Genomic DNA, 25,681 nt, shown 5'->3' on the forward strand with positions numbered 1-25,681 from the left:
TGCAATGGTTTTTAATTGCATAGCCATCTTTTTCTTGTTTTTTTTTTTTTTCACTTCACTTTAGAACTCTTTGAACTATGTGCGTATTTCAAATTAACTGTTTACCGTATCGCCATGCGACTCTATTTATACCCAACCGGCGATACGGTGATACATGCTTCTCGATATGTGTTTACGGTTCTCGATACTTCTACACGCATGACGCAACCAATGTAGCTGTTTCACGTACGTTCTAGTGAATTCGCAATGAAAAAGAGTATACAATACTCACAAACAGTGTAATGATAGAATGAAAGGAACGCAACTTTTTTGATGTGTAGAATTTTCGCGATGATTCGTATGGAATACAGTATACGCAACTGAATTTTGATAGAAAGTTCGAGGTATTCAACCGTAGAACACGATTTACTATAAATACGGTGCGGTACCGCATCATCGACATCAGTTGCATACAAAGCACAGCAAAGTTAAAATCAAAATAAAGAAGAGCTCAGTGTTTAAGAAACGCTAACAACGCAATTTAACAAGACGAATAATAACCAAAATAGTTTCAAAACCAAGACGAATAATAATAAAAGTAGTTTCAAAAACAGTTTCATTTAAAAACAGTGAAACATTTTGTGAATTATTTTTTTGAGTGAGAAAAGTAAAAATGTCACTTTTGCCATACATTTTGGACGATTTTTACCCATCCAGCTACCATCGTTTTGGATCGGGTTTTTTTCAACCAACTGAATTGCGTATTTCACCATTCGAACGCTCATTGATTCGTTCTCTCAACAACACCGACAATTATTTGAGATCGCAATTGTCGCATTTTGACGAACTCGAGAAACAATTGCACATTGGCAAGGACGGTTTTCAAGTTTGCCTCGATGTTCAACACTTCTTACCGAACGAGATCTCGGTGAAAACGGAAAATAATTCAATTGTGGTGCATGCCAAGCATGAAGAGAAGAAGGACGACCATGGTTACATTTCACGCGAATTCACTCGACGATACGATCTACCGAATGGATTCAAACCCGAAGATGTAACATCAAGCCTTTCATCCGATGGCGTTCTCTCGCTAAAATGTCCACAATCTCCGGCTGTCGAAGGATCAAACGTGCGCCAAGTTCAAATCCAACAAACTGGCCCCGCAAAAAAATGCATCAAGAGCAATGATGAGAAAAAAGATGAAATCCCAAATAAAAAGTAAATTTTCCAAATAATCTGTTGACATTTTTTTAACGACAAAAAAATATGCAGAAATCCAAAAAATAAAAATAAATAAAATCCATTAAATTTGTAACATTCCCGATCTCAATAAAATCCAAACACAATAAAATCCATTAAACAAAAAAACGATGTGTTTTTTTTTTCATAGTGTAAGAATTTTTTTTCAGGTCTTTGTTTATTCAACATGTCTACTCTCAGAAAACTCCGATGTTAAAATTCAAAGTAAACAGAGCAAAATGCCATTTAACATGAGGGTATTTTTTCACATGGTAAAATACCCTCATGTTAAAATGGCATTTTGCTCTGATTACTTTGAATTTTAACATCGACATTTTCTGAGAGTAGTAGTCATTGTCTACTGTAGTAAGGTAAGTTCTTTGAACAAAAGAGAGACAAGCTGGCAACGAATGCAAAAAGGTATAAAAAAGCAATACTTTATAAGGTAATTAGCGTGAGTGCAATATAGCTTATTTGTATTTCGCTTTCGTTTGAATTGTTCGTCGGTCATTTAGTTATTTCAAAATTTAAATTGGTAGTTTGTTTTGAATTGAAATGAACATAGAAAGGTCTATGCAAGGTGTGTCCGATTTGAATGCATGATGCATTCTCTCCGAAATTAGAAACATCGCTTTGTCGAACTAAACACGTAACAAAGTGGATGATGAAAATTGAAATAAGCTATAAAATGCCCTTCACGGTATTAAGACATCAAAGTAATTTGTGAATTTGAATTGTCAATCAATTCAGTAATTAAATTCAATTGGAATTATAGTTTTCCTGATTTTTTTTTAATTTCAAGCCAAGTAAAAATAAAACACCGATTCATCTTATGTTTATATAATGAATATTTTTATTTGCTCCTTAATACAATAAATCAAAATGCCTACTCTCTACTTTTTTGTTCGTCTTTATTTTCATCGTCCTTATTTTCATCGGTTTTCTTTGGTCCGGCTTCCACATGAGATGTGCCGGTATGTTGGATATGAATTGTGCGTGCACTTTTGGTATCAATTTCTTTTGGTGGAGCGCGAACAGTTAAAATTCCATCAGCCGATAAAGTGGAAACTATCTCTTTGATGTTGCAATCGTCAGGCAATTTGTAACGTCTGCTGAGATGTCGCGACACAAAACTTTCATCTTCATTGCGTTCTTCGTGTTTCGCTTCGATTATGATGTTGTTGTCAGCCACTTTCACAGAAACTTCTTCTGGTTTGAAATTTTGAACGTTCAAATTCACTTCAAATCCGTCTTCAGGTGTGTTTAAATACCTATCACCTTCCCAGTATGGCAATCGGTAACCCGTGAAACGACTCGGAAAAATACTATCAAATGGATCCGAATTCCAAAAATCTCTTATCAAACTTCTGTGATGTCTGAATGGGTCTTCCCAAAATGACGGTAAAATTGATCCGCGGGAACGATGACGAACCACATTCAATGTCGGATTAAACAATTTGGTTGCAATGGTTTTTAATTGCATAGCCATCTTTTTCTTGTTTTTTTTTTCACTTCACTTTAGAACTCTTTGAACTATGTGCGTATTTCAAATTAACTGTTTACCGTATCGCCATGCGACTCTTTTTATACCCAACCGGCGATACGGTGATACATGCTTCTCGATATATGTTTACGGTTCTCGATAGTCCTACGTGCATGACGCAGCCAATGTAGCTGTTTCACGTACGTTCTAGTGAATTCACAATGAAAAACAGTATACAATACTCACAAACAATGTAATGATAGAATCAAACGCAATTTGTTTGATGTGTAGAATTTTCGGGATGATTCGTATGGAATAGAGTATACGCAATTGAATTTTGGGAGAAAGTTCGAGGGATTCAACCGTAGAACACGATTTACTATAAATACGGTGCGGTACCGCATCATCGACATCAGTTGCATACAAAGCACAGCAAAGTTAAAATCAAAATAAAGAAGAACTCAGTGTTTAAGAAACGCTAACAACGCAATTTAACAAGACGAATAATAACCAAAGTAGTTTGAAAAACAGTTTGATATAAAAACAGTGAAACATTTTGTGAATTATTTTTTTGAGTGAGAAAAGTAAAAATGTCACTTTTGCCATACATTTTGGACGATTTTTACCCATCCAGCTACCATCGTTTTGGATCGGGTTTTTTTCAACCAAGTGAATTGCGTCTTTCACCATTCGAACGCTCGTTGATTCGTTCTCTTAACAACACCGGCAATTATTTGAGATCGCAATTGTCGCATTTTGACGAACTCGAGAAACAAATGCACATTGGCAAGGACGGTTTTCAAGTTTGCCTCGATGTTCAACACTTCTTGCCGAACGAAATATCGGTGAAAACGGAAAACAATTCAATTGTGGTGCATGCCAAGCATGAAGAGAAGCAGGACGACCATGGTTACATTTCACGCGAATTCACTCGACGATACGATCTACCGAATGGATTCAAACCCGAAGATGTAACATCAAGCCTATCATCCGATGGCGTTCTCTCGCTTAAATGTCCACAGACTCCGGCCGTCGAAGGATCAAACGTGCGCCAAGTTCAAATCCAACAAACTGGCCCCGCAAAACAATGCATCAAGAGCAATGAGGAGAAAAAAGATGAAATTCCAAATAATAAGTAAATTTTCCAAATAATCTGTTGACATTTTTTTAACGAAAAAAAATATGCACAAATTCCGACTGAAAAACCAGAAATAAAAAAAAAAAACAAATCCATTAAATTTGTAATATTCCTGGTCTCAATAAAATCCAAACACAATCCATTGAACAAAAAATCGATGTGTTTTTTTTTTTCATAGTGTAAGAATTTTTTTTTCAGGCTTATTCGACATGTCTAGTAGTCATTGTCTACTGTAGTAAGGTAAGTTCTTTGAACAAAAGAGAGACAAGCTAGCAACGAATGCAAAAAGGTATAGAATCAAACTGGGATAATGATAATAAAAAAGCAATACTTTATAAGGTAATTAGCGTGAGCGCAATATAGCTTATTTGTATTTCGCTTTCGTTTGAATTGTTCGTCGGTCATTTAGTTATTTCAAAATTTAAATTGGTCGTTTGTTTTGAATTGAAATTAACATAGAAAGGTCTATGCAAGGTGTGTCCGATTTGAATGCATGATGCATCATCCAGAATAAAATAATAATTGGGTCATTCCGACGTTCAGTTATTCTCACCGGTAAATGCTGATTCGACCAAATCTATTGCGTCAATAAATTAATATGACGGAAGAAACCCACTCTATTTTTAAATATCAATCAAATATATTGTCGTCGTACCGTTATTTTTTTTTTTGTCTAAAAATCGTTATTTCTTTCCGAAATTAGAAACATCGCTTTGTCGAACTAAACATGTTACAAAGTGGATGATGAAAATTGAAATAAACTATAAAATGCCCTTCACGGTATTAAGACATCAAAGTAATTTGTGAATTTGAATTGTCAATCAATTCAGTAATTAAATTCAATTGGAATTATAGTTTTCCTGAAGCAAAATGTCCGAAAATGGTATTTCTCAGAACTAATAATTTAATATTGATATAATATCCTACGAGATCGAATCATTTAAGGACAAAAACTGTATCACAATGCAAGCGACAATCGAATGTGTGAACTTGCACTTGAATATGGCGCGCAATTGAAATGTGTAACATGCAAGAGTAGTATGTAATTATATCGTCTCATTGATTAAATCAAAATGAATTTATTTCTTTGCATAAATACATTTAGAATGTGCATATAAATGCATGAAGAATTGATTTTATTTTATGGCCACTTAGTCTGTTTGCCGTTGTAATTCGTTCACCTACGTTTAATAAATGATCCGCCCGCGCCAACAACAATTCGAATCCAATGGTTGTTCACTACGTTTGAGTTATTTTCTCAATGAATCATTTCGATGAAATGCAACGAATGTGCGCGTAGACAAATTCATCAAGGAAGTGACACGTTTTCAAAGTGTTTGAATTGCATAAGAAAGACATGATATGCTCTTTTCAATTTGATGGTCATATAACTGATCGAACATATAGACAATAACAAATACAATGTCGATTGAATCACATTTTAAAACAGTGAACAACCGTGTGTACTACGGTGCATGTGAGTGTGTTTGATGCTTTGAGCGGGTGTGAGTATGTGTTCAAAATTCAATAGATTCAGTGGGCATGGGAATAATTTATATTCGTATGTTCTATTTGCTCGGCGGAATAAATTGGTATTTGCTGAATTCAAGGTGAAATTTTGTAAAAGCCTTTTGTATTCAACGGTATGCCGATGTATAAATATGGTGACTATAGTTGGCAATCGTTTAGTCCTCAATTCGATTTCAAAAATTGCGAACGCTCTTTTTTTTTGTCGTGAGATCAATTCTCGAGTGTTTATATTTCTCTATTTCGAGACAAACAATAGAGGCATTGAAAGCAGCGCGCTATCGACAAGTTGAAGATAGAGCAACGTTAGTTTTTTTGTGTGTGATTTCAAGTAAAATAAGAAAACAAAAATAAAAAAAATGGCTTTGGTCCCATACGAAAGAAGAATTGCCGAATACAAGGATTGGTTGGAAGCAAAACGTCGATGGAACGATGATTTACTTGTAAGTGAGTGGTTTTGGCCAACTCCACAATCGTGGTCTGCTTATCGTTCGTTGTGCACACCAGGTGGATACTTACGTCCTTGGGTTGATTCGTACTATGGTGATTTAAATTGCGTTGAACGCGATGTTAAAGTGACTAAAGATTTGTTCCAAGTACAACTTGATGTGCGTCACTTCAAATCGTACGAAATCCAAGTGAAAGTGGTGGGAAATTCGATAAAGATCACTGGCAAACATGACAAACGCCCAAAAGTCAATGGATATATTGAACGTCAATTCGAACGAACATACGATTTATCAAATGACTTCCGAATTCGTGATGTTACATCGTCATTGTCAACGGACGGCATTCTCACTGTTAAGGCTTATCCAACCGTTCCACCACCATCATTGGCCTACGTCCGAAATATTCCAACCTATCAAACTTTCCGTCCATCATATTTGGAAAATTAAACACACCAAATCGGGCCGGAAACAGCTGGCTGCTTGGTGATGCGTGCGTCGAGTTTGTGTGTTTGTGTGAGCATCGTCGTCTCGAGTTAGGAAATATGCACAAAATAAAAACTTTATTAACATTTTTGCTAATACATATACTCTCAAATGCAAGAGATAATTATTTCTTCTTTTTTTTCTACTATAACAGAGCATTTTTTGTTGTTGTTAATTATTTTTTTTCTGTCACAAAATACGAAAAAAAAAAATCAAATTGTGTTCTAACTAATCAAGATTTCAAAAGTCGCCTACGCGTTGAGACATAAATGATTCTAATTAAATGTATTTCTTTATTCTCTTCTTTTGTTTTAAAACGAGTTTTATTAATCGATTCAAAATAAAATAATTGCAATCTAAACGACAATTTTCTATTGGTTGTTTCTTTTCTTTCTGTTGAATGTATTTTCTCTCTCTCTCTCTCTCTCTCTCTCTCTCTGTCTCTCTCTATAGTTTCTTTCCGTCTACAGCAAGCACGACGGTTATGCTTCAATGAGCTCCTAATCCGACCTTGATGCGATTACATTCGTTGTAAATATGATACACATTTTTCCTATTTATACAGTGTTTAGCTCATGCTCAGCAGATCAAATTAAACTGTGAAACTGATGAGCCGATTGCCAAATGGCTGCACCTAAATTTAGACATATACCTTATAATTGGTTTTTATAGAATCACAAACGCTCGTACTTGTTGATGTATCACAACATTTGGCAACGTTTGTTTGTTTAACGGTAACAGGAAATTGTGGTCAGCTTTTGTCGTCAGAACAACTATAAGAGCCAATTGAACATTTGTTACGGTAGTCAATAGGCATATCAATAGTGTGTTTGTATTTATATTTGATGATTGTTTGAACAAACGATATATGGATCGAATGAGATGAATTTTGGTATGAAAGAATGACCCAAAATGTACAAAAACCCATTTCAAAATTCATTGGCAAAATTTGCTGCCTCATTTACAAAGGTTTGCTAAAAAACACGCAATGATAACGTTAATGCATGACTTCAAATATTGACAATTTTGTCTCACACGACTTGGTTAATTTGAGCTTGTTTGAGCCGGCGAATATACAATTAAAAAAAGTCTAGAAATTTATGAGCATTTTGCTTTGATTCAAAACAAAATAACACCAGCTGAATAAAAGACGTCACAACAACAATAAAACATCATCACATATTCGGTATTTTGACATAATGTAAACAAAACGTAGTAGACGACATCAATGGTACACATTTAATTATCTTCAATTCGGCAATGTTTCATTACAGCTGAATGAAACAGTAAGACGGTTGTTTCGCGTAACTTCGATTGCGTTATATATGTTGTCTGTATATAGAATATATTTCAAAACGCATCGATTGGACGAGAAAGTTCTTTATTCGCATTTACGTATCTGATACAATAAATAAACTGAACAAACAATGAATATCTACTCTCACCGTCAAATGTCCTTGACAATGAATATCAAATAAACAACGCAGTATATTCCACAATAGAGTCGAATTTATCATAACGTAGTCAGCATTATAGTCCAGATATGTCCAAAATCTGCGTATATCAACGAATACTATAAAAATGTATTGGAATGTCATGAGGGAAACTAAACACAAAGACTTTGTACTTTTTTTTTTAAATAAAGACTCACACTGTTGTAGTAAAAGCAGTGAAAAAACACCCTTTTCAAAAAATATTCCAGCAATTGCACGTCAATTGCTATTACAAGACCGATTTTATAATAAGACATTTTGACTCAGAGTCTATTGACTTCTTTCAGAACAAACAAGGTATATTATACATTTTATGATATCTATAGATACAGTATAAATTTTAAGATTTGTTATTAAAGTACGTTTTACAAACAATGTCTGCCATTTTATGGGAATATTTCACATTTGGCGCATTACACGAATTTGTTGTGAATTTTTCAATTCAAACAATATATTGTTCTATAGAAACCATATCATGCGTCGCTATTTCCAGAAGAAATGTTGTGCGTGTTCAGACGCCGAAAAATTAAGAGAGGTCGGGAAATTTCATACAGAGAATGATAAACAAACGTACACATCAGCTGTTGTATTCACGTATATCATAGAACTCGCTCGAAACATCCACTATTTTTAACTTATTCTATCGAAGCGTTGCCGCATGCTATTGACTCAGCGGCGTTGAGTGTATGAGCGTCAAGTACGTTCTAGTAAGTTCTATATGTGTTAGCTGTAAACACATGAAATAGTATAAATACGGTGCCGCATCGCACCGATCGTCAGTTCAATTCAAAGCATTACAAAGTTAAAAACTACAACAAGCACCATATAAACAACAATCGTTAAACGTTAACATCAAGTTACAAGAAATTTTCAAGTGATTGTTTGCGAATTTTTGTGAAATAAATAAAAAGTATAAAAGAAAGTAAAAATGTCACTTTTGCCATACATTTTGGACGAATTTTACCCATCCAGCTACCATCGTTTTGGATCGGGTTTTTTTCAACCAAGTGAATTGTGTATTTCACCATTCGAACGCTCGTTGATTCGTTCTCTTAACAACACCGGCAATTATTTGAGATCGCAATTGTCGCATTTGGACGAACTCGAGAAACAATCGCACATTGGCAAGGACGGTTTTCAAGTTTGCCTCGATGTTCAACACTTCTTACCGAACGAGATCTCGGTGAAAACGGAAAACAATTCAATTGTGGTTCATGCCAAGCATGAAGAGAAGAAGGACAACCATGGTTACATTTCACGCGAATTCACTCGACGATACGATCTACCGAAGGGATTCAAAACCGAAGATGTAACATCAAGCCTATCATCCGATGGCATTCTCTCACTTCAATGTCCACACACTCCGGCCGTCGAAGGATCAAACGTGCGCCAAGTTCAAATTCAACAAACGGGACCCGCAAAACAATGCATCAAGAAGAACGAGGAGGAAGAAGAAGAACCAAAAGCACATCTATGAATTCTGATTATATTAAGATCTCTACTATATAATGAAATTTAAATTAATTTTTAAAGAAACATTGTCATTTTAATTTTAAGAAAGTCAAATAAATCACATTTTTCTTAAAACCAAAAACACTTGATTTTTTTTTAAACTTTAATCATTCGAGCAATAAGGTTTGTTTAACCGAAAATGCATTGCAACTTATGCCATGTTGAGATTGAACTCTCTTGTATTTGTTTTAATATGTTTGAAGTTATAGCAATTGTTTGTCTATATTCATGATCAAAAAATATTTGAAAAAAAAAAAAAAAATTATTAGAAAGCTAGAATATTAGAAAAAAATTGTCACATAGAATTTCCAATTAATTCACATTTTTCGGCGCTACAATTTATATTTGAATAATATTCAATTTAATGAGTATTAAATAGGAAAGATGTCACTTTCGAATAAATGACTTTGGTAACAAAATAGATGACAAATGTGATTGGAAAGACACAAAATACGAGGTCTCTACTTTACAGTTGAGTTGGGAAATGAAAGAAATATTGTCATTTAAATTATAAGAAAGTCAAATCAATTTGAAAAACTTTATTTTAAACCCAAAATATTTGAATGAACTAAATTGAATTTAGCTTTACTTATTACTTATATTATTTTACTAAGATTGATCTGCGCGGAATGTAGATTATTGCGTACAGATGATCAAGAGGTTGTAAAGTTTACTTTATCTTAAAATGCTATTGCTAATGTTATACTTGATATTTACAATTTTAAGATTTCCCAAACACCAAATAACTTATATGTATAATAAATTCAATAGAATTTTCAATTCATCTTTTTTTTTTAATATGCATAAGCAGCATAATTGCACATGTGGCAAAGATTTACGCCACGACGAATCCGCATATAACCTCTTTCTCCCCAACCGGTCCCCCATGAATTTTTTAATATCCAAAAATCTTGACCGTTTTCAGTTCCATAGCCAATGACTACAAGTGCATGATTTAATGCACCGTTGTTACATGATCTGTCATCGAATATACCTCCTCCGTACATTTGGAATTTGCTATTAACTGCAATGGCAATAGACATTGATCCTACATTTGCTATATATGATTTAAAATTTGTCTCATTCATCATTTGGCCATTTGGCATTTCCCAAACGCCATTAATTTGTGTATCGGATTTTTTGGTTTTATCAAATTTGCATTCTCCGCCTTTACCATTATAAGGATAATCTTTTTCATACATGATGCCATTGCTTTGAATGTAGGTAAGTGGTGGTTTAAGTGAATTTCCTGTGCATTTTCCTTTATGTTCGCAATCGACCAGATTTCCTGCAGAAAGTGACTCCAACTTTCCGGTACGCAGGTAATTCGATGTTTCAAGCGTGGCAGCAGCTATCATGAAATATAAATCAACTCAATTAGATAGATTTTACGTTTTTTCTTTCACAAAACCCAAAATTACTTGCAAATGCCCAGCACGCGCCACATTGACCTTGGTTCTTCACAGCAGTTACGGCGCCTTTATTTCTCCAATCAAAGCTGCCCGGAGGTGTACCGTAAGTAGAGAGGGCTGCTCTTCGCGCTCTATGTTTTGATTCTCTGTAAATTCATTGATTTCACATGGTTTGTATACGATTCGATATGTATTAATATAGTTACCCTTTAAGTGCATCTATAATAGATATCACGGTCGAATTTATTTTCAAAACAAGAGCCTTCCCAAAATCACTTAAACGAAAAGCTGCTCTTTCTTGTTCACTTAAATCCGAGTACTCATCTTCGCTAAGGTAGAATGTTGATTGTCCCGTTTCAAAATAGTTTTTATTATGGTCATCAATTAGCTTCCAATTTTCCAGATATAGTTTGTGCCGGCACCCCTCCTCAATTTCGTTTTTATATATTCTGTTATACTTGTTCTGTGAAGATTTTGAAGTTAACAGAAATTTAAATGGAAATTTTCCAAAACATATATATGAATGTCCCAAATTGAATGTTACTTGTTGGACATATTCGAAAATGTTGCAATTTAACAAGCTTGCCAAGTGTCACATTCAATCTCTGGCATTCATACGATGTTTAATATTCACATTTACCTTGAAATTTTGCCACTGCGAGTCCTAAAATAGAAAATAAAATATGAAAATAGTAATCGGAGATTTGTTTTATCTATTGATTGATTAAGTCTATCTCAATTTTTCACCTCAATTGACGTATATACTCAAAAGTATCTAGACTTACCAACTTTAACTTCGTTCCAATAGTTTCTATTAATTTGCTTAATGGAAGCGAAGCGTTTGCAATTGCAATCAGTCCCAAAATAATAAATACTTTCTTCATATTGTTCGAAAAATACAATCAACAATTGAAAAGAATTGCAAGTTTAGAAATATATGTTTAAAGAAATGAACTAAATTTTCACAAACTCTTCAGTAATACGCAAAAAAATGCAAACAAAAAAGACTTTCACTTTGAAAATTAATGAAAATAATTAACGTATCTTTGCACCTGCAAAGTTGATAAGATTGTACAGTCGGTAGCTGAAGACTGGATTAATCTTGGATTGATTTGCCTGAGCTTATATATGATTTTTGAACTGCAGAAATTACGTTAATTTGATAAAAAAAATGTAATCTAAATAATAGATAACATTCCTATTGCAGTGAAAAACAACATATAAAACCATAAAAATTTGAAATGAAAGACATGTTTATATGACGCCTATAGAAATGCATGGATTCTGATTGTTTTACGGCCAATTGTTTGAAGCAGTCAAACGAATCTATTTATTTTCTTTCAAGTTGCAATGATAAAACAGGCTTGGTCCTTTAACTTCAGTTTTTTTACTCAGAATTTCATCTTTATATGTCCTTTTTTGAAATAAAGTTTTTTTTTAAATTTTGTGTGGATAACCGTTAGATTGGCCTTATTCAAATTTAAAGTGGTGCAATTGCACAATTATAATGTAATCAGAATGTAACAAATAAAAGACGTAATCAGAATGTACACATAGACAATTTTATTTCTTGAAAAAGGTTTTAGATAACCTTTCTTTCTGAATGAATGTTAATTCATCGTATTCAAATATTATACCTCTACGACAAATGGCTAGACTGGTAAAAACATATTTGGCAAAGGCTTACCTTATAATATACATTTGATGCAACTAAGACATTTAGAAGAATAAAAAAATAAACTGTTTTTCGAATAAAATAATTTATTTGATGTGCAAAAGTTGTTCACTTCGAAATTGATATCCTTGAAATATCAGCATTAAATTTGACGTTTTTAATTTTAATTGAATATGGAATGTAGTTTAGGTTAACAACATAAAATTGTCAACGGCAAATATTGATTTTTCGGACTTATTTACTGTCGGAAACGAACAGTCGCCTTATTTCTCTCTAGTTGCTCACTTGAAATGAAATTGAACTTCATAATAATCACAACAGCATTTTTTTTTTTTTGAATAGAAATTGAATTCTGACCCCCAGAAATTTGAAAAGAATGACGTAACCTTAATTATTAAATCACTTTCAAGACATTTTTTGTTAACTATTCTTACGACATACCCGGAAAAGACGTGCAACAGAAATAAATAAATAAAATCATTCAATTTCCATGCAAAAGCATCTGTGTTCACATCCGAAATCGTCCTATGAATTCGACAACTGCGTGTTAGAACGGCATTCGAATACAAATATTAGACTTCAATTGCTTTTTCTTAAGAAAAGTAATCGATTTAATGTGTGATCAAATACAATATCCTATTTGAAGTAAACATTTTATTTTAGTTGACGTACTTTCTCTCGATAATTAAAAATAAATATTTTTACAGAACAAAATCTGTATCAAAGTTTCAATGGTATTCTGGTCGAAAAAACGTGGCGTGTACAGTAAGAAAATCATTTAAAAGCCATGTATTCGATGCAGCATTTATCCAGTGTTCAATTGGTAGTTCTGCAAAAGAGGTAATAAACTTCTCTTAATTCTATAATATCATAGTCGTGAAATATTTCCAAAAAAGTTAAGAAACAATTTTAATTCTTATTCATTTTCTAATTCAATTTAGAGTTAAAAATGAAGAGAATACTTCTTATTTTCATAGTGCTTGTGGTTGAAAAAGCCACTTCACTTGATAATATTGGGCACTTTGAAGGTATTCCGTCATAGACACATTTATCTATCTGATATTTCTACACATTTCATTAGATGTAAATTTAAACGCAGTTAATTCTTTTAAACAGACTTATTAGTTTTAGCCAAAAATTAATAACATTGGTATTCAATGAGTGCCTTTTATAGTCTACATTTTTTTATCCATAAATATTTGAACAAGATGTGTGATAAAATATTTTGATCAACTCAAAAATACGATTTGGATAAAAAGGTGTTTTGACAAATTCAGCAAATTTATCTAAACAGAGAAGTATTTTTAGCAACAGATCCCATTGTTATCACTTTTGCGTAATTTGAACAGTTTTCATACATATTGAAGTAGTTTTTGATCAAGAATTTATCTAGTGATAAGAAGACGAGTAAAATCATTTTCAGAATATCTCTGTAACTGGAAAGAGTCAGTCCAAATTAAGTTTTTCTTCAAAATTATTTACTGAAAGGTTTAGAAAATAGTTGAAATATCGTTGGAAATGAAAAATATCTTCGTAATATTTGGACTACTTGCAGTTTCAAACGCCGTTTTAGAAGAGGTTGGATATTTTGAAGCCAAATATTGTGTTCGAGTTAAGTCATTGCAGCTTGTAATAATAAATGTTGTATTTTATTTTCTGCTTTAGAACTCATTACATAATGATGCATGGATTGAATATAAGGTAAAATTCAACATTGGATAAGGCATTTTAAGGCATATTTTATTTTGTTTTTTATTTGTTATCTTTCAATTGGTTATAGTCGGAGTTTGGAAAGCAATACGATAATGAAACTGAAGAGATTCGCAGATTTGGCATTTTTTTGGAAAATAAAAAGTATATCGAGGAACACAATAAACTCTACGAGATGGGAAATGTTTCGTACGACTTAGGTATGAACGATTTTGCCGATCTTACTGATGAGGAATATTGGGCACTGAGCAATCCAATTCCATTAAATCCTTCCAAAATTCTACCCGGAGAGTAAGTATAATAGTGAAGATTCTAAAGAGATTTAAAATGATGAATTATGTTTTGTAGAGAAGCAAATCGAAGATCTCGCCGAGCTGCCCATGATAAAATTCCCGATTCATTTGATTGGAGGACAAAAAAAAAAGTAACTGTGGTTAAAGATCAAAAAGGTTGTACTGTTTGTTGGGCTTTTGCGACGGCGGGTGTCATTGAATCACATTATGCCATTAAAATGGGCAAATTGATATCGCTTTCTGAACAAAATCTTGTCGATTGCGTAGCGGGCGGAACGAAAACCAACAAATGTCGTCCAAATAATTTTTATTATCCGCTTCAATACGTTCAACAGAATGGCATCATGAAAGAATCAGATTATCCATATAAACCGAAAGGCGGCGACTGTAAATTCAAGAAAAACAAATCAGCTCTAAAAATCAAGGACTTTCGACAAGTGACATTAGGACAGGAAAAAGATATTAGGAAATTTATAGCTACTCGAGGACCATTGGCAGTTGCCATATCATCTCAACCGAAGTCATTTAAACTTTACAAAAATGGTATTTATTCAAATACGGAGTGCAATAACTATGAAACGGATCATGCTGTTCTCATCGTTGGATACGGAATATAATGGAAAGGAACTCATAAAAAATACTTTATATTTAAAAACTCCAAAGGACAGAATTGGGGAGAGGGAGGGTACATGCGGATATTGGCCAACGGCAACAATCTTTGTAAAATTGGGCTTGATAACGCATATCCTGTATTTTAAATAATGTTTTGTCAAATTTTAAGTCAACAAAAAAATTAGTTGCGTTTTGGTCCACATGATTGATATTGAAAACCTTTAAGTAAACAAAAATATAAAAAATAAAGTAAAAATTGTAAAATGAATAGATACAGTTATTTCATTTTTACACAATAAAAGTGATTTTTGTACATTTTTTTCTCAAAAACTCCAAACAGCGATTAAAAACTATTATAAAATTACAAATCTGCGCCATAAAAGTATACAATGTATTATACACGTGTATCTAACGCAAACACGGTTTTGTTGTCTTTAGTGATTCCAATTGACGTAGGTAGTTGAATTGAAAAATGGATTATTTGTTTTGTAATGGATCAGGTATAGCCAATTTATCAGTGCAAAATCTTAATATTTTACATGTACATAATTGAATAAGATGTGTTGTTTTGGCATCTGGAATAATATGATTGAGGAAAAAATGTGTTTTGGCAAAGTAAACAGAAATTATTTAAACCAAGAAGTTCAACATTTTGGAATATGAAATGTATCGTCATAATATTTGCACTGGCAAATAATAAATAAGACATATCCTATTTTCTAAGAAATAAACAAGAAATTATTTTTTCTCCAGCCTTTTAGTTTGATACACATCTGCCTTTTTAAAATTAAATTTGAAATGAAATACGTTTTAATTTTTAAACTGACTATCTTTAATTTATTTGACTTTCTTAAAATTAAAATGACAATGTTTCGTTGAAAATTAATTTAAATTTCATTATAGAGTAGAGATCTTAATATTATCAGAATTCATAGATGTTTATGCTTTTGGTTCTTCTTTTTCCCATACAAAATTTTCGAAAATAAGAATGTTGTATGGGAGATACACTTAATTTCTATTTTTTGCAGAAAAAAGGTTCTGTGCAAAGTTTCATGTCATTACAACATCAAACAGGCAATAACATCAAACTTCAATACAAAATTCCAAATGTTTTGTGATTTTTTCATGAAAAAAGTGTCGAAAATTATTTGTATTGCAAAATTAACGCCAGATTCGGCTTTCTCGTGCCAAAAAACCCTCGGTGGACCATTTTTTATTGAATTTTTAAAGTGCTCAAAATTCATCAAAATTTGATTTTTTTAAAAAACCACCTGGAACCGCGCATCACCAAAAATCATTTTTTTATTTTTCGAACTCGTTGTTATAGTCATGTTTCTATGACCTTCCTACAGAGGTTATAGGGGTACGATTTTTGATTCTTGAAAAAATGTCAAAATCGAACCACTCTATTACACACACGGTGTGGGTCTCTCTCTCTGTGTGTGTGTGTGTGGAAAGTAAAAACCACAAGGAATGTGATGACTTCGTTCTAATCATCAATGATTCAAATGATTCAAAACGAAGAAGGAATATAATAATCCCAGACGATTAAAATAATTACATTTCAATGGGGTAACATGAGGTAATTTTATATCGAACTAAATAACAATAAAAAGTCTTACACTTTAACCGTGTTAAATTATGTTAGATCATGATAGACCGTGATATACGACTAAACCGAAAACTGTAGCTATTTCTGTGACAAAATTTTCACTTTAATTTAAAATAAAATAAAAGAATTTGATTTTAATCCCACATTTTTTTAGATCCTCATTTAAATTATTCAAACCATATTTAAAACCGTTTGTTGAAACAAAATTCATTTTATTATCAATTGCCACCGATTTGAAGGTGCGAAATTGACAGTACACAGTAAGAAAAATACATACACAAGAATCACATGTACGCTTAAAGTGGTCATCACAGAAACGAAGCCGAGTATGCGCACATGTATTAGTATTTTCATACACAGTATGTTTTGTTCCTCTATTATAAAGTGTGATGATAGTCTGTATATATTATTTCTATATGTTTTACTCCATGAAATCGACGACAATTAAAAAAATGAATTCAAAAAAATTGTTTCAAGTTTTGTTTCAATATTTTACCTGGGGATTTTTCAAATAGTCGGGATTAGTCTTGAACCCTTTTTGAATGTATATCAAACTATTTAATTTAAAAAACTCGCAACAGATGGGGAACGAGAGACGGCGTTGTCGTAGATTTAGGAACGGATAATAACCATCATATTACCGTTTTTTTATACGACATCAATAACCGTGTAAAATGGTGTTAGACCATTATCCAACATCATTTAACACGGTTATTGAGGTCGACCAAAATTATCATGTTTATTGGTCAAAAGATCAAAAATAGGCTGAAAATTGGTTAAATAACCGTGTTGAATCATGGAAGACCATGATAGCCATCATCAAAGATACCTAACCCCCTAATTTTGGGTCGAGGAATCCAAATTTGACCAAAAAATTAACAAATTTTGGCATCCCCAAAGCAAATCAAACGTATTTCAGTGAGGGCGTTGCATGCATGTTCTCATTCTTTGGCGCAGTCCTCGTGATGGAGTGGACCAATTTGGGCGGAAAAGAAATATATAATAACCGAGAAAATAATTCAGAAGACCGTCGTATTACTGGATTTTATCAGTCAGTAGCTGTTAGCGGTCAGTTTATCACCGTGGCGTTCTTTGCTATTCAAAAGGTTGCAAGTGTAATTGGGTTATAATTAAATATGCAGTAAGTACCACCTTTACTCTAGTCTACTTTCAGGAATTAAGAATGATCTATTGAGAATATTTGCTGTATATTTCAAAATTATACACTTTTTAGTTAGTGAATTGTACATAGCCAGTGTACATAATACGTTTACAATAATAAGTTCATTGTTGTAAAATAAGTGCTAAATTTCAAAGCAAGTGGTACAGTTAAAATCGTCTCTAGTATTTTTTTTAAACAGAGACGAGTGCAAAAATAATCTAGAAAATTGTACATGAATATTATAAAATCACCATGTATGGTCATTTCAAGCGGTTGCGCGTTTTTGCGTTCCGTCGTTTCTTAAATTTTCATATTTCAAATCAACCGCTGTTCACTTCACAAATCTAGTCAACATCATCACAAAACTGTAAATTCTGTTGGACAACTAAAACCATAGTTTAAATATGAATAAATACTACATTACATCAAAGAAAGATAACTTACATCAGAAAAGGTTTCAAAATTGAGCACTCCAAACGGTCCCATTTGAAGAATCGTACCATTCTGCAAGCGGTTGAGCACATGAGCATAGCTCCTTTGTTTCTGTGGTGACATCAAATACCATGGCATTTGTTGAAGTTTGTCAATCAACATTTTATTCTAGATGAAATTGGTGACTATTTTAAAACCAGATCAATGTGAAATCGACTTTCATAAAATGTCTTACCGATAAGTCAACGTCATTTCCAATATCACATAAAATATATAACTGAATATAAGTGAAAAATGCAAGGCCCAGACCACTAAAGTAATCACCCTACAACAAAAGAAATAAATCAATTTATATGTCCACAAAATAAAACACAAAAAACCATGTGAAATATAAAAAAAAACATTTAAATATTAGAGGCACTCACATATAAATATAAGAAAACTGCAAGTGATACAGAAAATGTCAAAAAAAATGGCTGGAGGAAAAATTTCCAATAATATACGTCAGACATTTCCAGGATAAAGCTAAAAAATTGAATTCATAATGACAATGACTAGATTTGAATGAGATGAGAATTGAGAAAGAAGCAACATACCGATCATAATCTTGTATCTGAATTAATATGTTACGATATAGCAAATCAATCTTTGTCTTCTCGTCTCCTTGGGGGTGTTCGAGGGATTGTGAAATCTTATCAATTGAATGGCCGATCACTACTGTAAATGTCCAGACATAATTTTTCAGCATGCAAGTTCCAATTTCAATTAAAAGATTGGGAATTAAACCAAACAGCATTATGAAAAATTGATTTGCCATATTAAGATTCATTCCGGTCTTCGTTTCAAAATCAGTAAATGGAAAAATAATCGGAACTATAAGTTGAATATTATTTTTGAATATAAACTCATAAGTTGGAGCAATTGTCATCATAGCAAACGAAAGCATTAGAAGCCCCAAGGTTTTAGACGTTCCTTTGAGTAACCTAATTGCGCTACTATTACAAGCTTCCATCAATTTGAAATCTTCATCTTCATCCGGATACATTTCATCTTCAACGAAAAATATAATACTTCTAAATTTGGCCGTTGTTGGTGGATATAGCGCCCAAAAATAGCAAATTACAGACTGAAAGGGTTAATTTCATAGTTAATAATATTCGGACGAAAAATGTAGACGTGTAAACTATTGATTTACCGGAATAGTAACGCCAAATAAAATGGGGACTACATAAAATCCAGCGAGCGGTGTTCCTCTAACATAGTAATACCAGACAGTGTACAAGAACGATGCCACAATGTCGACAATAGTTACCAGTGATATAAACGTATACCAGTAGATTTCACATTTACGATGGAACATTAGTATTCCAACCAATGTACCTAGAAACTTGGCAATAGATCTTATAAACTTGACTTTTCCCCTTGGACTTCGATTCGAATAATCCGATTTCACTCCTCTATATTTTTCAATGAGTTGTTTTAACATTTTTGTTTTGAATTGGACGACACTCACAATAGAACTGAATCGAAATGCTTCTTGTTTTGCGCTTATAATCTCTAAGTTTATACTTATAACAAAATTATTGATTTCCATTTATCCACGTATGCGAATTGCACCACGTGTTGAAGTGAGCTTTGAGTTTTTTTAAGGCGTAAATGATGCACTCGCTGCAGTTTTAATTGCAACCAAATTACACTTGAAATGTTTTTAATCGGAAAGAACACAACTGCAGTTATTACACGTAACAGAAAACAGAGTAAGAGATACCATTTTCATTTCATGAACCATAATATCCGCCAATATAAAGGCCTGAGTTTCTCAATTATTTCTCGTTTGTGGTTTGCTTCAAAACGAGGCCAGGAAAACGTAATGAATCGCATCAGAACATATGGAAAAAATGCAAGTTAACCTTAACTTTATTTCACTAAGTTTTTTTATTGTAATGGTTTTGATGGGAAAGAAGATATCTGCAACATAAACACAATGAAATAAAACAAAACCAAAAGAAAGATTATTTTCATAAAAACTTTACTTTGATTGATTATGAGTTCCACGTTTGCGAATTGCAGCACGTGTTAAAGTGAGCGTTGAGCTTTTTTAAGGCGTAAATGATGCACTCGCTGCAGCTTTAATTGCAACCCAATTACACTTGAAATGTTTTTAATCGGAAAGAACACAACTGCAGTTGTTACACTTAACAGAAAATAGAGTAAAAGATATCATTTTCATTCGTCAATGTGAAGGTCTGAATTTCTTAATTATTCTCTAGAAACGTAATGAATCGAATCAGAACATATGGAAAACATGCAAGTTGAGCTTCTCCATTTCAATGAGTGAATGATGCACTCGCTACGTTTGCTATTGCAATCCAATTACACGTGTATGTTTTTGATGGGAAAAAAGACATTCGCAACAGATTATCATTTCGTGAATCAAAATATCCATCATACGGAGGTCCAAGCTTCCGAATTATTTTCGACATTATTCACTTTTTCGAAACTTAATTATAATCATAAACAAAACCAAAAGATAATCACTGAGAAAGATACTTTCCATAGACATTTTGATTGACTATGCGTTCCTCGTCCGTATTTTTAAGCATACACCGCAATTTTCATGATAAATTTATAGAATCTCTGTAAAAATCGATAAACTGATAGTTTGTGAGAAAAAAACCAAAATTTGAAACAAATTAGACCTTTATTTTCCTTTTTAAATTTGAAATAAAATATGTTTGAATTTTTAAAGTGAATGTCTTTAATTTATTTGACTCTCTTAAACTAAAAATGACAATGTTTCTTTAAAAATTAATTTAAACTGTATTAAAGGGTAGAGATCTTAATATAATCAAAATTAATAGATTTTCAGACTTTCGGTTCTTCTTTTTTCTCCTCGTTGTTCTTGATGCATTGTTTTGCGGGGCCAGTTTGTTGGATTTGAACTTGGCGCACGTTTGATCCTTCGACGGCCGGAGTGTGTGGACATTTAAGCGAGAGAATGCCATCGGATGATAGGCTTGATGTTACATCTTCGGTTTTGAATCCCTTCGGTAGATCGTATCGTCGAGTGAATTCGCGTGAAATGTAACCATGGTTGTCCTTCTTCTCTTCATGCTTGGCATGCACCACAATTGAATTGTTTTCCGTTTTCACCGAGATCTCGTTCGGTAAGAAGTGTTGAACATCGAGGCAAACTTGAAAACCGTCCTTGCCAATGTGCGATTGTTTCTCGAGTTCGTCCAAATGCGACAATTGCGATCTCAAATAATTGCCGGTGTTGTTAAGAGATCGAATCAACGAGCGTTCGAATGGTGAAATACACAATTCACTTGGTTGAAAAAAACCCGATCCAAAACGATGGTAGCTGGATGGGTAAAATTCGTCCAAAATGTATGGCAAAAGTGACATTTTTACTTTCTTTTATACTTTTTATTTATTTCACAAAAATTCGCAAACAATCACTTGAATATTTCTTGTAACTTGATGTTAACGTTTAACGATTGCTGTTTATATGGTGCTTGTTGTAGTTTTTAACTTTGTAATGCTTTGAATTGAACTGACGGTCGATGCGATGCGGCACCGTATTTATACTATTTCATGAGCTTACAGCTAACACATATAGAACTTACTAGAACGTACTTGACGCTCACACACTCAACGCCGCTGAGTCAATAGCGTGCGGCAACGCTTCGATAGAATTCGTTGAAAATAGTGGATGTTTCGAGTGAGTTCCATAATATACGTGAATATAACAGCTGATTTGTGACTCAGTCGTCCGTTGTTATTTGCCGGCTTATTATGAAATTGTCTCATAAATGAAAAACATGATGAAAATAAACAAAAAACTGACATTCCTGAACGAAAGCATAATAAAGAATTTCACAGAAAAATATATGCAGCAATATAGAACGTAATTTATGCGAAATATCTCTTAATACGATATCTTACAGTATAAACCTTTTGAAATAGCACACAGCTTTAAAACATCCGTGCTATTCATATATTTCTGACTACACTTATGATATTTTGGTGTGCGGGAGATGTTTTATCTATTATTGAAAACAGCACAAAGAAAAAAATAGAGTTATATCTACTTGCCTTTTATCTCATGCATCTGTCAATGTAGTTTAATTTTTCGTTTATTACAATATTTGAATTATTTCCAATATCAAGATGCCCTTTCGAATCATAGATAGATGGTGATAGAGATATTTATAGTTATAACTATAATATAGATTCATCAAAAGCTATAAAAATTGATATAAATCCAAACATCGTCCAAACAATCTAAATCCAAGAACAAAGACAATTTACTTTCTCTCCATTTTGCTTACCATTTTTCAAACAACTTCTTCACACAAACAAAATTAAGCTATGAAATGAGTTTGATATATTTAGAAAGAGATTTCCAATAAAAATACAATTATATTTATCTTTTTGTGAAATTAAAGCTGCTATTTATTGTATGACTTGATTTTGACAGAATCCAAAAATGAAATAATTATTATAACATGACTTACATATAAACATAATTTCTACAAATAAAAACTTATCAGTTTTTGAAAGAATTTAGATTGGAATTGAAAAACAATGGTGTAATTTTTTCTACTTTAATGAATCTGAACGGGAATGCTTATTTCTTTTGATCTTTGGTGATTTTCTTGTCATCTTTGTTGACAACGTTTAATCGTGCTGGTCCGGTTTGTTGAATTTGAACATGACGGACGTTTCCTTCGACAGCCGGTTCGGATTTTGGGCATTTGATCGTTAGTATGCCATCGGATGAAATTGAAGAAATGACATCTTTGGCTTTGAAATCCTCTGGTAAATCGTATCGTCGTGTGAATCGTCTTGAAATGTAACCGTGTGAATCCTCTCGTTCTTCATGACTTGCTTCAATGACAATGGTATTATCGATGGTTTTTACCGAAATTTCGTTTGGTTGAAAGTGAGCGACATCGAGACAGGCTTGAAAACAGTCTTTTCCAAGTTTTGCTTGTTTTTCGAGATCGTTAAAATTTGACAGTGTTGACCGCACATAACTGGTTGGATTTAACGAACCGAATAGCTTGCATTCAATTGGTGATGTCCAAAAATTGGCCGTACGCAAGCTTGGTTGATGATAGCTTGTTGGCAACATTTCATCAATAAGGTATGGTAATAGCGACATTTTCACTTTATTTCTCACGAAATTTATTTCACTCAATTATTTTTATTCGTTAGAATTTTTTTTAAACTTATTTATTGGCGTTTTATGTTGAATAATTTTGCTTCGCTTGTTTAGATTGTGACTTTGTAATACTTTGATTTCAACTGACGCTGTCTGGTGATGCGGCACTGTATTTATACCAATAGGTGTGCACGCGACTACTATATTGACTACATGCAACGAACGCACAGAGCACTTTCTCGAACACACTCGAATTTCGATATAATACATGAACACTCTATACGGCGCGATGCACAGTCGCGAAATTTCTATTACCATTCAATGTCTTACGTGTCTGTGACTAACGAATTTCTCGAGCGTTCCAGAGAAGAGTTCTTTTATATGACCGAAAATGCTCGAAAGAGCTGTTGAATGGTTTCACTAGTATAAATACGGTTTCGCATTGTACTGTGCGTCAGTTCAATACAAATCAAAGTTAAGTTAAAAACAAAACGAATAAGAAAACAGTGTTCGTAGTACGTCAATAATCGCAAACAAAAAAAAAAAAGAATTCGAATTGAATAATTTATATTTGAAAAAAGAAAAAGTCTATAAAATTGGAAAATAAATAAAAATGTCGCTTTTGCCATACATTTTGGACGAATTTTACCCATCCAGCTATCATCATTTTGGATCGGGTTATCATCAACCAAGTGAATTGTGGGTTTGTCCGGTAAGACGTTCAGCGCTCCGTTCTATCAATGACACCGGCAATTATTTGAGATCTCAATTGTCGCATTTGGACAAACTCGAGAAACAATCGCACATTGGCAAGGAGGGTTTTCAAGTTTTCCTCGATGTTCAACACTTCTTACCGAACGAGATCTCGGTGAAAACGGAAAACAATTCAATTGTGGTGCATGCCAAGCATGAAGAGAAGCAGGACGATCATGGTTACATTTCACGCGAATTCACTCGACGATACGATCTACCAAAGGGATTCAAACCCGAAGATGTAACATCAAGCCTTTCATCCGATGGCGTTCTCTCGCTTAAATGTCCACAGACTCCGGCCGTCGAAGGATCAAACGTGCGCCAAGTTCAAATCCAACAAACTGGCCCCGCAAAACAATGCATCAAGAGCAATGAGGAGAAAAAAGAAGAACCAAAAGCATAAAAATTTATTAATTTTAATTGTATTAAGATCTCTACCCCTTGATGCAGTTTAAATCAATTTTCAAAGAAACATTGTCATTTTTATTTCAATAAAGTCAAATAAATTAAAGATTAAAATTAATTCAATAATATTCAAATTATTTTATTTATTAGAATAAAATATGATCGCATTTATTTTATTTTATTTCGTTGTTTATATGAATTACGATTTAATAGTGGTTCCCCCCATTCAAAAAAGTCGCTAAATTTAATGTCTTTTCGCAAAACTAATGAAGGCACAAATTAGCTCTAATCATTGAATTATTAGTCATTATTGCCCAATAAACGAAGCCAGTAGAATAAGCGATTACATTAAATGCAAGGCAATTGCAAAAAATATTCAAGATAGACAGGGAAAGCCATAGGAATACCATTGCTGCTGATAAATTTAGAATGTTATTTGTGCAATGTTTTTTTTTTTTTTTTTCAAAATATGTGCAACAATCATCATGCGTCATTTTAAGATTTGTAAATGTTCTTATTTCATTGCACCTGGCCTTACGTACATTTAAGCAAATTAAGAAAGAAGAAAACCGAAGAAATTATATCAATACGAAATGCAGACATTTGCAAAAAAAAATCTGTTTTGGAATTGCTTCAATTGAATATTAAGAAACATATTTATATTGCGATATATTCGCGATTTCAAATCAGAACATTGGAGAATATTTCTGCCAATATTAATGTATATCGCTAAGGAGTTTGACTAAATTGATCAGAGTAATCAGTTGTAAAATAACCCTCGCACAATGTGCAAATAAATCTCATTCTCCAGTCTCAAAATAGCTGCATGAATTGAGATAGTTTGACTTTTAGCAATAAAAAAATTAGTTTAATTCGTTTCTAAAGTAAAATTATGATGCTATTACGTGTCAAAATTAGATCTGGTTGCTTAACAAAATTAGTGCAATTATTAAAGAGAGTTTTGCTGTGCTTTATAATAATTTGTTTAATTTATTTTACTCACACACACTTTAATCAAGTAAATCACTTATAAATAGTTGGTGGATTTTCAATTTGGATCCAAACTAATGATTTTCTGAATTGTTTTAGAGAAACAAGCTTTCTACTTCTACCAATGATTTACGTCCCAGTTTCCATGAAAA

The 25,681-nt window shown here is 32.9% G+C and overlaps 12 protein-coding genes across 13 annotated transcripts in view; 6 read left to right on the forward strand and 6 right to left on the reverse strand.

Annotated features, from left to right (window-relative positions):
- Nucleotides 1-103, reverse strand: part of LOC116343299 (protein lethal(2)essential for life-like) — a 761-nt gene extending 658 nt beyond the window's left edge. The window contains exon 1 of the mRNA XM_031771292.1: nucleotides 28-103. The gene's annotated coding sequence lies outside the window, so the exon portion shown is untranslated. The remainder of the gene's footprint in view (nucleotides 1-27) is intronic.
- Nucleotides 104-438: 335 nt separating this feature from the next.
- LOC116343182 (heat shock protein 23-like) lies at nucleotides 439-1,214 on the forward strand. Its single transcript, XM_031771110.1, has one exon. It carries the CDS (start codon nucleotides 653-655, stop codon nucleotides 1,199-1,201), a length of 549 nt encoding a protein of 182 aa, XP_031626970.1. The 5' UTR covers nucleotides 439-652; the 3' UTR covers nucleotides 1,202-1,214.
- Nucleotides 1,215-2,081: 867 nt separating this feature from the next.
- Nucleotides 2,082-2,758, reverse strand: LOC116343337 (protein lethal(2)essential for life-like). The gene has a single exon (XM_031771343.1). It carries the CDS (start codon nucleotides 2,705-2,707, stop codon nucleotides 2,105-2,107), a length of 603 nt encoding a protein of 200 aa, XP_031627203.1. The 5' UTR covers nucleotides 2,708-2,758; the 3' UTR covers nucleotides 2,082-2,104.
- Nucleotides 2,759-3,074: 316 nt separating this feature from the next.
- Nucleotides 3,075-3,986, forward strand: LOC116343179 (heat shock protein 23-like). Its single transcript, XM_031771102.1, has one exon. The coding sequence runs from the start codon at nucleotides 3,292-3,294 to the stop codon at nucleotides 3,838-3,840; it is 549 nt and encodes a 182-aa protein (XP_031626962.1). The 5' UTR covers nucleotides 3,075-3,291; the 3' UTR covers nucleotides 3,841-3,986.
- Nucleotides 3,987-5,523: 1,537 nt separating this feature from the next.
- Nucleotides 5,524-6,577, forward strand: LOC116343406 (alpha-crystallin B chain-like). The gene has a single exon (XM_031771430.1). The coding sequence runs from the start codon at nucleotides 5,726-5,728 to the stop codon at nucleotides 6,260-6,262; it is 537 nt and encodes a 178-aa protein (XP_031627290.1). The 5' UTR covers nucleotides 5,524-5,725; the 3' UTR covers nucleotides 6,263-6,577.
- Nucleotides 6,578-8,471: 1,894 nt separating this feature from the next.
- LOC116343217 (heat shock protein 23-like) lies at nucleotides 8,472-9,385 on the forward strand. The gene has a single exon (XM_031771158.1). The coding sequence runs from the start codon at nucleotides 8,720-8,722 to the stop codon at nucleotides 9,266-9,268; it is 549 nt and encodes a 182-aa protein (XP_031627018.1). The 5' UTR covers nucleotides 8,472-8,719; the 3' UTR covers nucleotides 9,269-9,385.
- A 550-nt stretch (nucleotides 9,386-9,935) lies between these two features.
- Nucleotides 9,936-11,642, reverse strand: LOC116343315 (cathepsin L1-like). The gene is made up of 5 exons (XM_031771308.1): nucleotides 11,501-11,642; nucleotides 11,356-11,379; nucleotides 10,922-11,178; nucleotides 10,725-10,861; nucleotides 9,936-10,654 (listed from the first exon to the last, which is right to left on the reverse strand). The coding sequence occupies exons 1-5, from the start codon at nucleotides 11,597-11,599 to the stop codon at nucleotides 10,098-10,100; spliced, it is 1,074 nt and encodes a 357-aa protein (XP_031627168.1). The 5' UTR covers nucleotides 11,600-11,642; the 3' UTR covers nucleotides 9,936-10,097.
- A 2,190-nt stretch (nucleotides 11,643-13,832) lies between these two features.
- On the forward strand, nucleotides 13,833-15,275 carry LOC116343293 (digestive cysteine proteinase 1-like). The gene is made up of 4 exons (XM_031771280.1): nucleotides 13,833-13,968; nucleotides 14,056-14,091; nucleotides 14,171-14,391; nucleotides 14,449-15,275. The coding sequence occupies exons 1-4, from the start codon at nucleotides 13,909-13,911 to the stop codon at nucleotides 15,008-15,010; spliced, it is 879 nt and encodes a 292-aa protein (XP_031627140.1). The 5' UTR covers nucleotides 13,833-13,908; the 3' UTR covers nucleotides 15,011-15,275.
- A 2,716-nt stretch (nucleotides 15,276-17,991) lies between these two features.
- LOC116343436 lies at nucleotides 17,992-19,659 on the reverse strand. Of its 2 annotated transcripts, none has more exons than XM_031771480.1 (6): nucleotides 19,407-19,659; nucleotides 18,808-19,337; nucleotides 18,637-18,736; nucleotides 18,447-18,536; nucleotides 18,224-18,379; nucleotides 17,992-18,153 (listed from the first exon to the last, which is right to left on the reverse strand). In XM_031771480.1, the coding sequence occupies exons 1-6, from the start codon at nucleotides 19,569-19,571 to the stop codon at nucleotides 18,124-18,126; spliced, it is 1,071 nt and encodes a 356-aa protein (XP_031627340.1). In that variant the 5' UTR covers nucleotides 19,572-19,659; the 3' UTR covers nucleotides 17,992-18,123. The 2 variants fall into 2 exon arrangements, with proteins under 2 accessions (XP_031627340.1, XP_031627339.1); XM_031771479.1 differs by having other exon boundaries at nucleotides 17,992-18,164.
- A 1,292-nt stretch (nucleotides 19,660-20,951) lies between these two features.
- LOC116343226 (heat shock protein 23-like) lies at nucleotides 20,952-21,757 on the reverse strand. The gene has a single exon (XM_031771169.1). The coding sequence runs from the start codon at nucleotides 21,617-21,619 to the stop codon at nucleotides 21,077-21,079; it is 543 nt and encodes a 180-aa protein (XP_031627029.1). The 5' UTR covers nucleotides 21,620-21,757; the 3' UTR covers nucleotides 20,952-21,076.
- Nucleotides 21,758-22,639: 882 nt separating this feature from the next.
- LOC116343216 (heat shock protein 23-like) lies at nucleotides 22,640-23,514 on the reverse strand. The gene has a single exon (XM_031771157.1). The coding sequence runs from the start codon at nucleotides 23,379-23,381 to the stop codon at nucleotides 22,845-22,847; it is 537 nt and encodes a 178-aa protein (XP_031627017.1). The 5' UTR covers nucleotides 23,382-23,514; the 3' UTR covers nucleotides 22,640-22,844.
- Nucleotides 23,515-23,849: 335 nt separating this feature from the next.
- LOC116343212 (heat shock protein 23-like) lies at nucleotides 23,850-24,667 on the forward strand. The gene has a single exon (XM_031771153.1). The coding sequence runs from the start codon at nucleotides 23,995-23,997 to the stop codon at nucleotides 24,535-24,537; it is 543 nt and encodes a 180-aa protein (XP_031627013.1). The 5' UTR covers nucleotides 23,850-23,994; the 3' UTR covers nucleotides 24,538-24,667.
- Nucleotides 24,668-25,681: the final 1,014 nt, after the last annotated feature.

The sequence above is a fragment of the Contarinia nasturtii genome, unplaced genomic scaffold (genome assembly GCF_009176525.2).
Source record: "Contarinia nasturtii isolate CC-2019 unplaced genomic scaffold, AAFC_CNas_1.1 Cnas_scaffold_993, whole genome shotgun sequence".
NCBI classification, from domain to species: Eukaryota; Metazoa; Arthropoda; class Insecta; order Diptera; family Cecidomyiidae; genus Contarinia; species Contarinia nasturtii.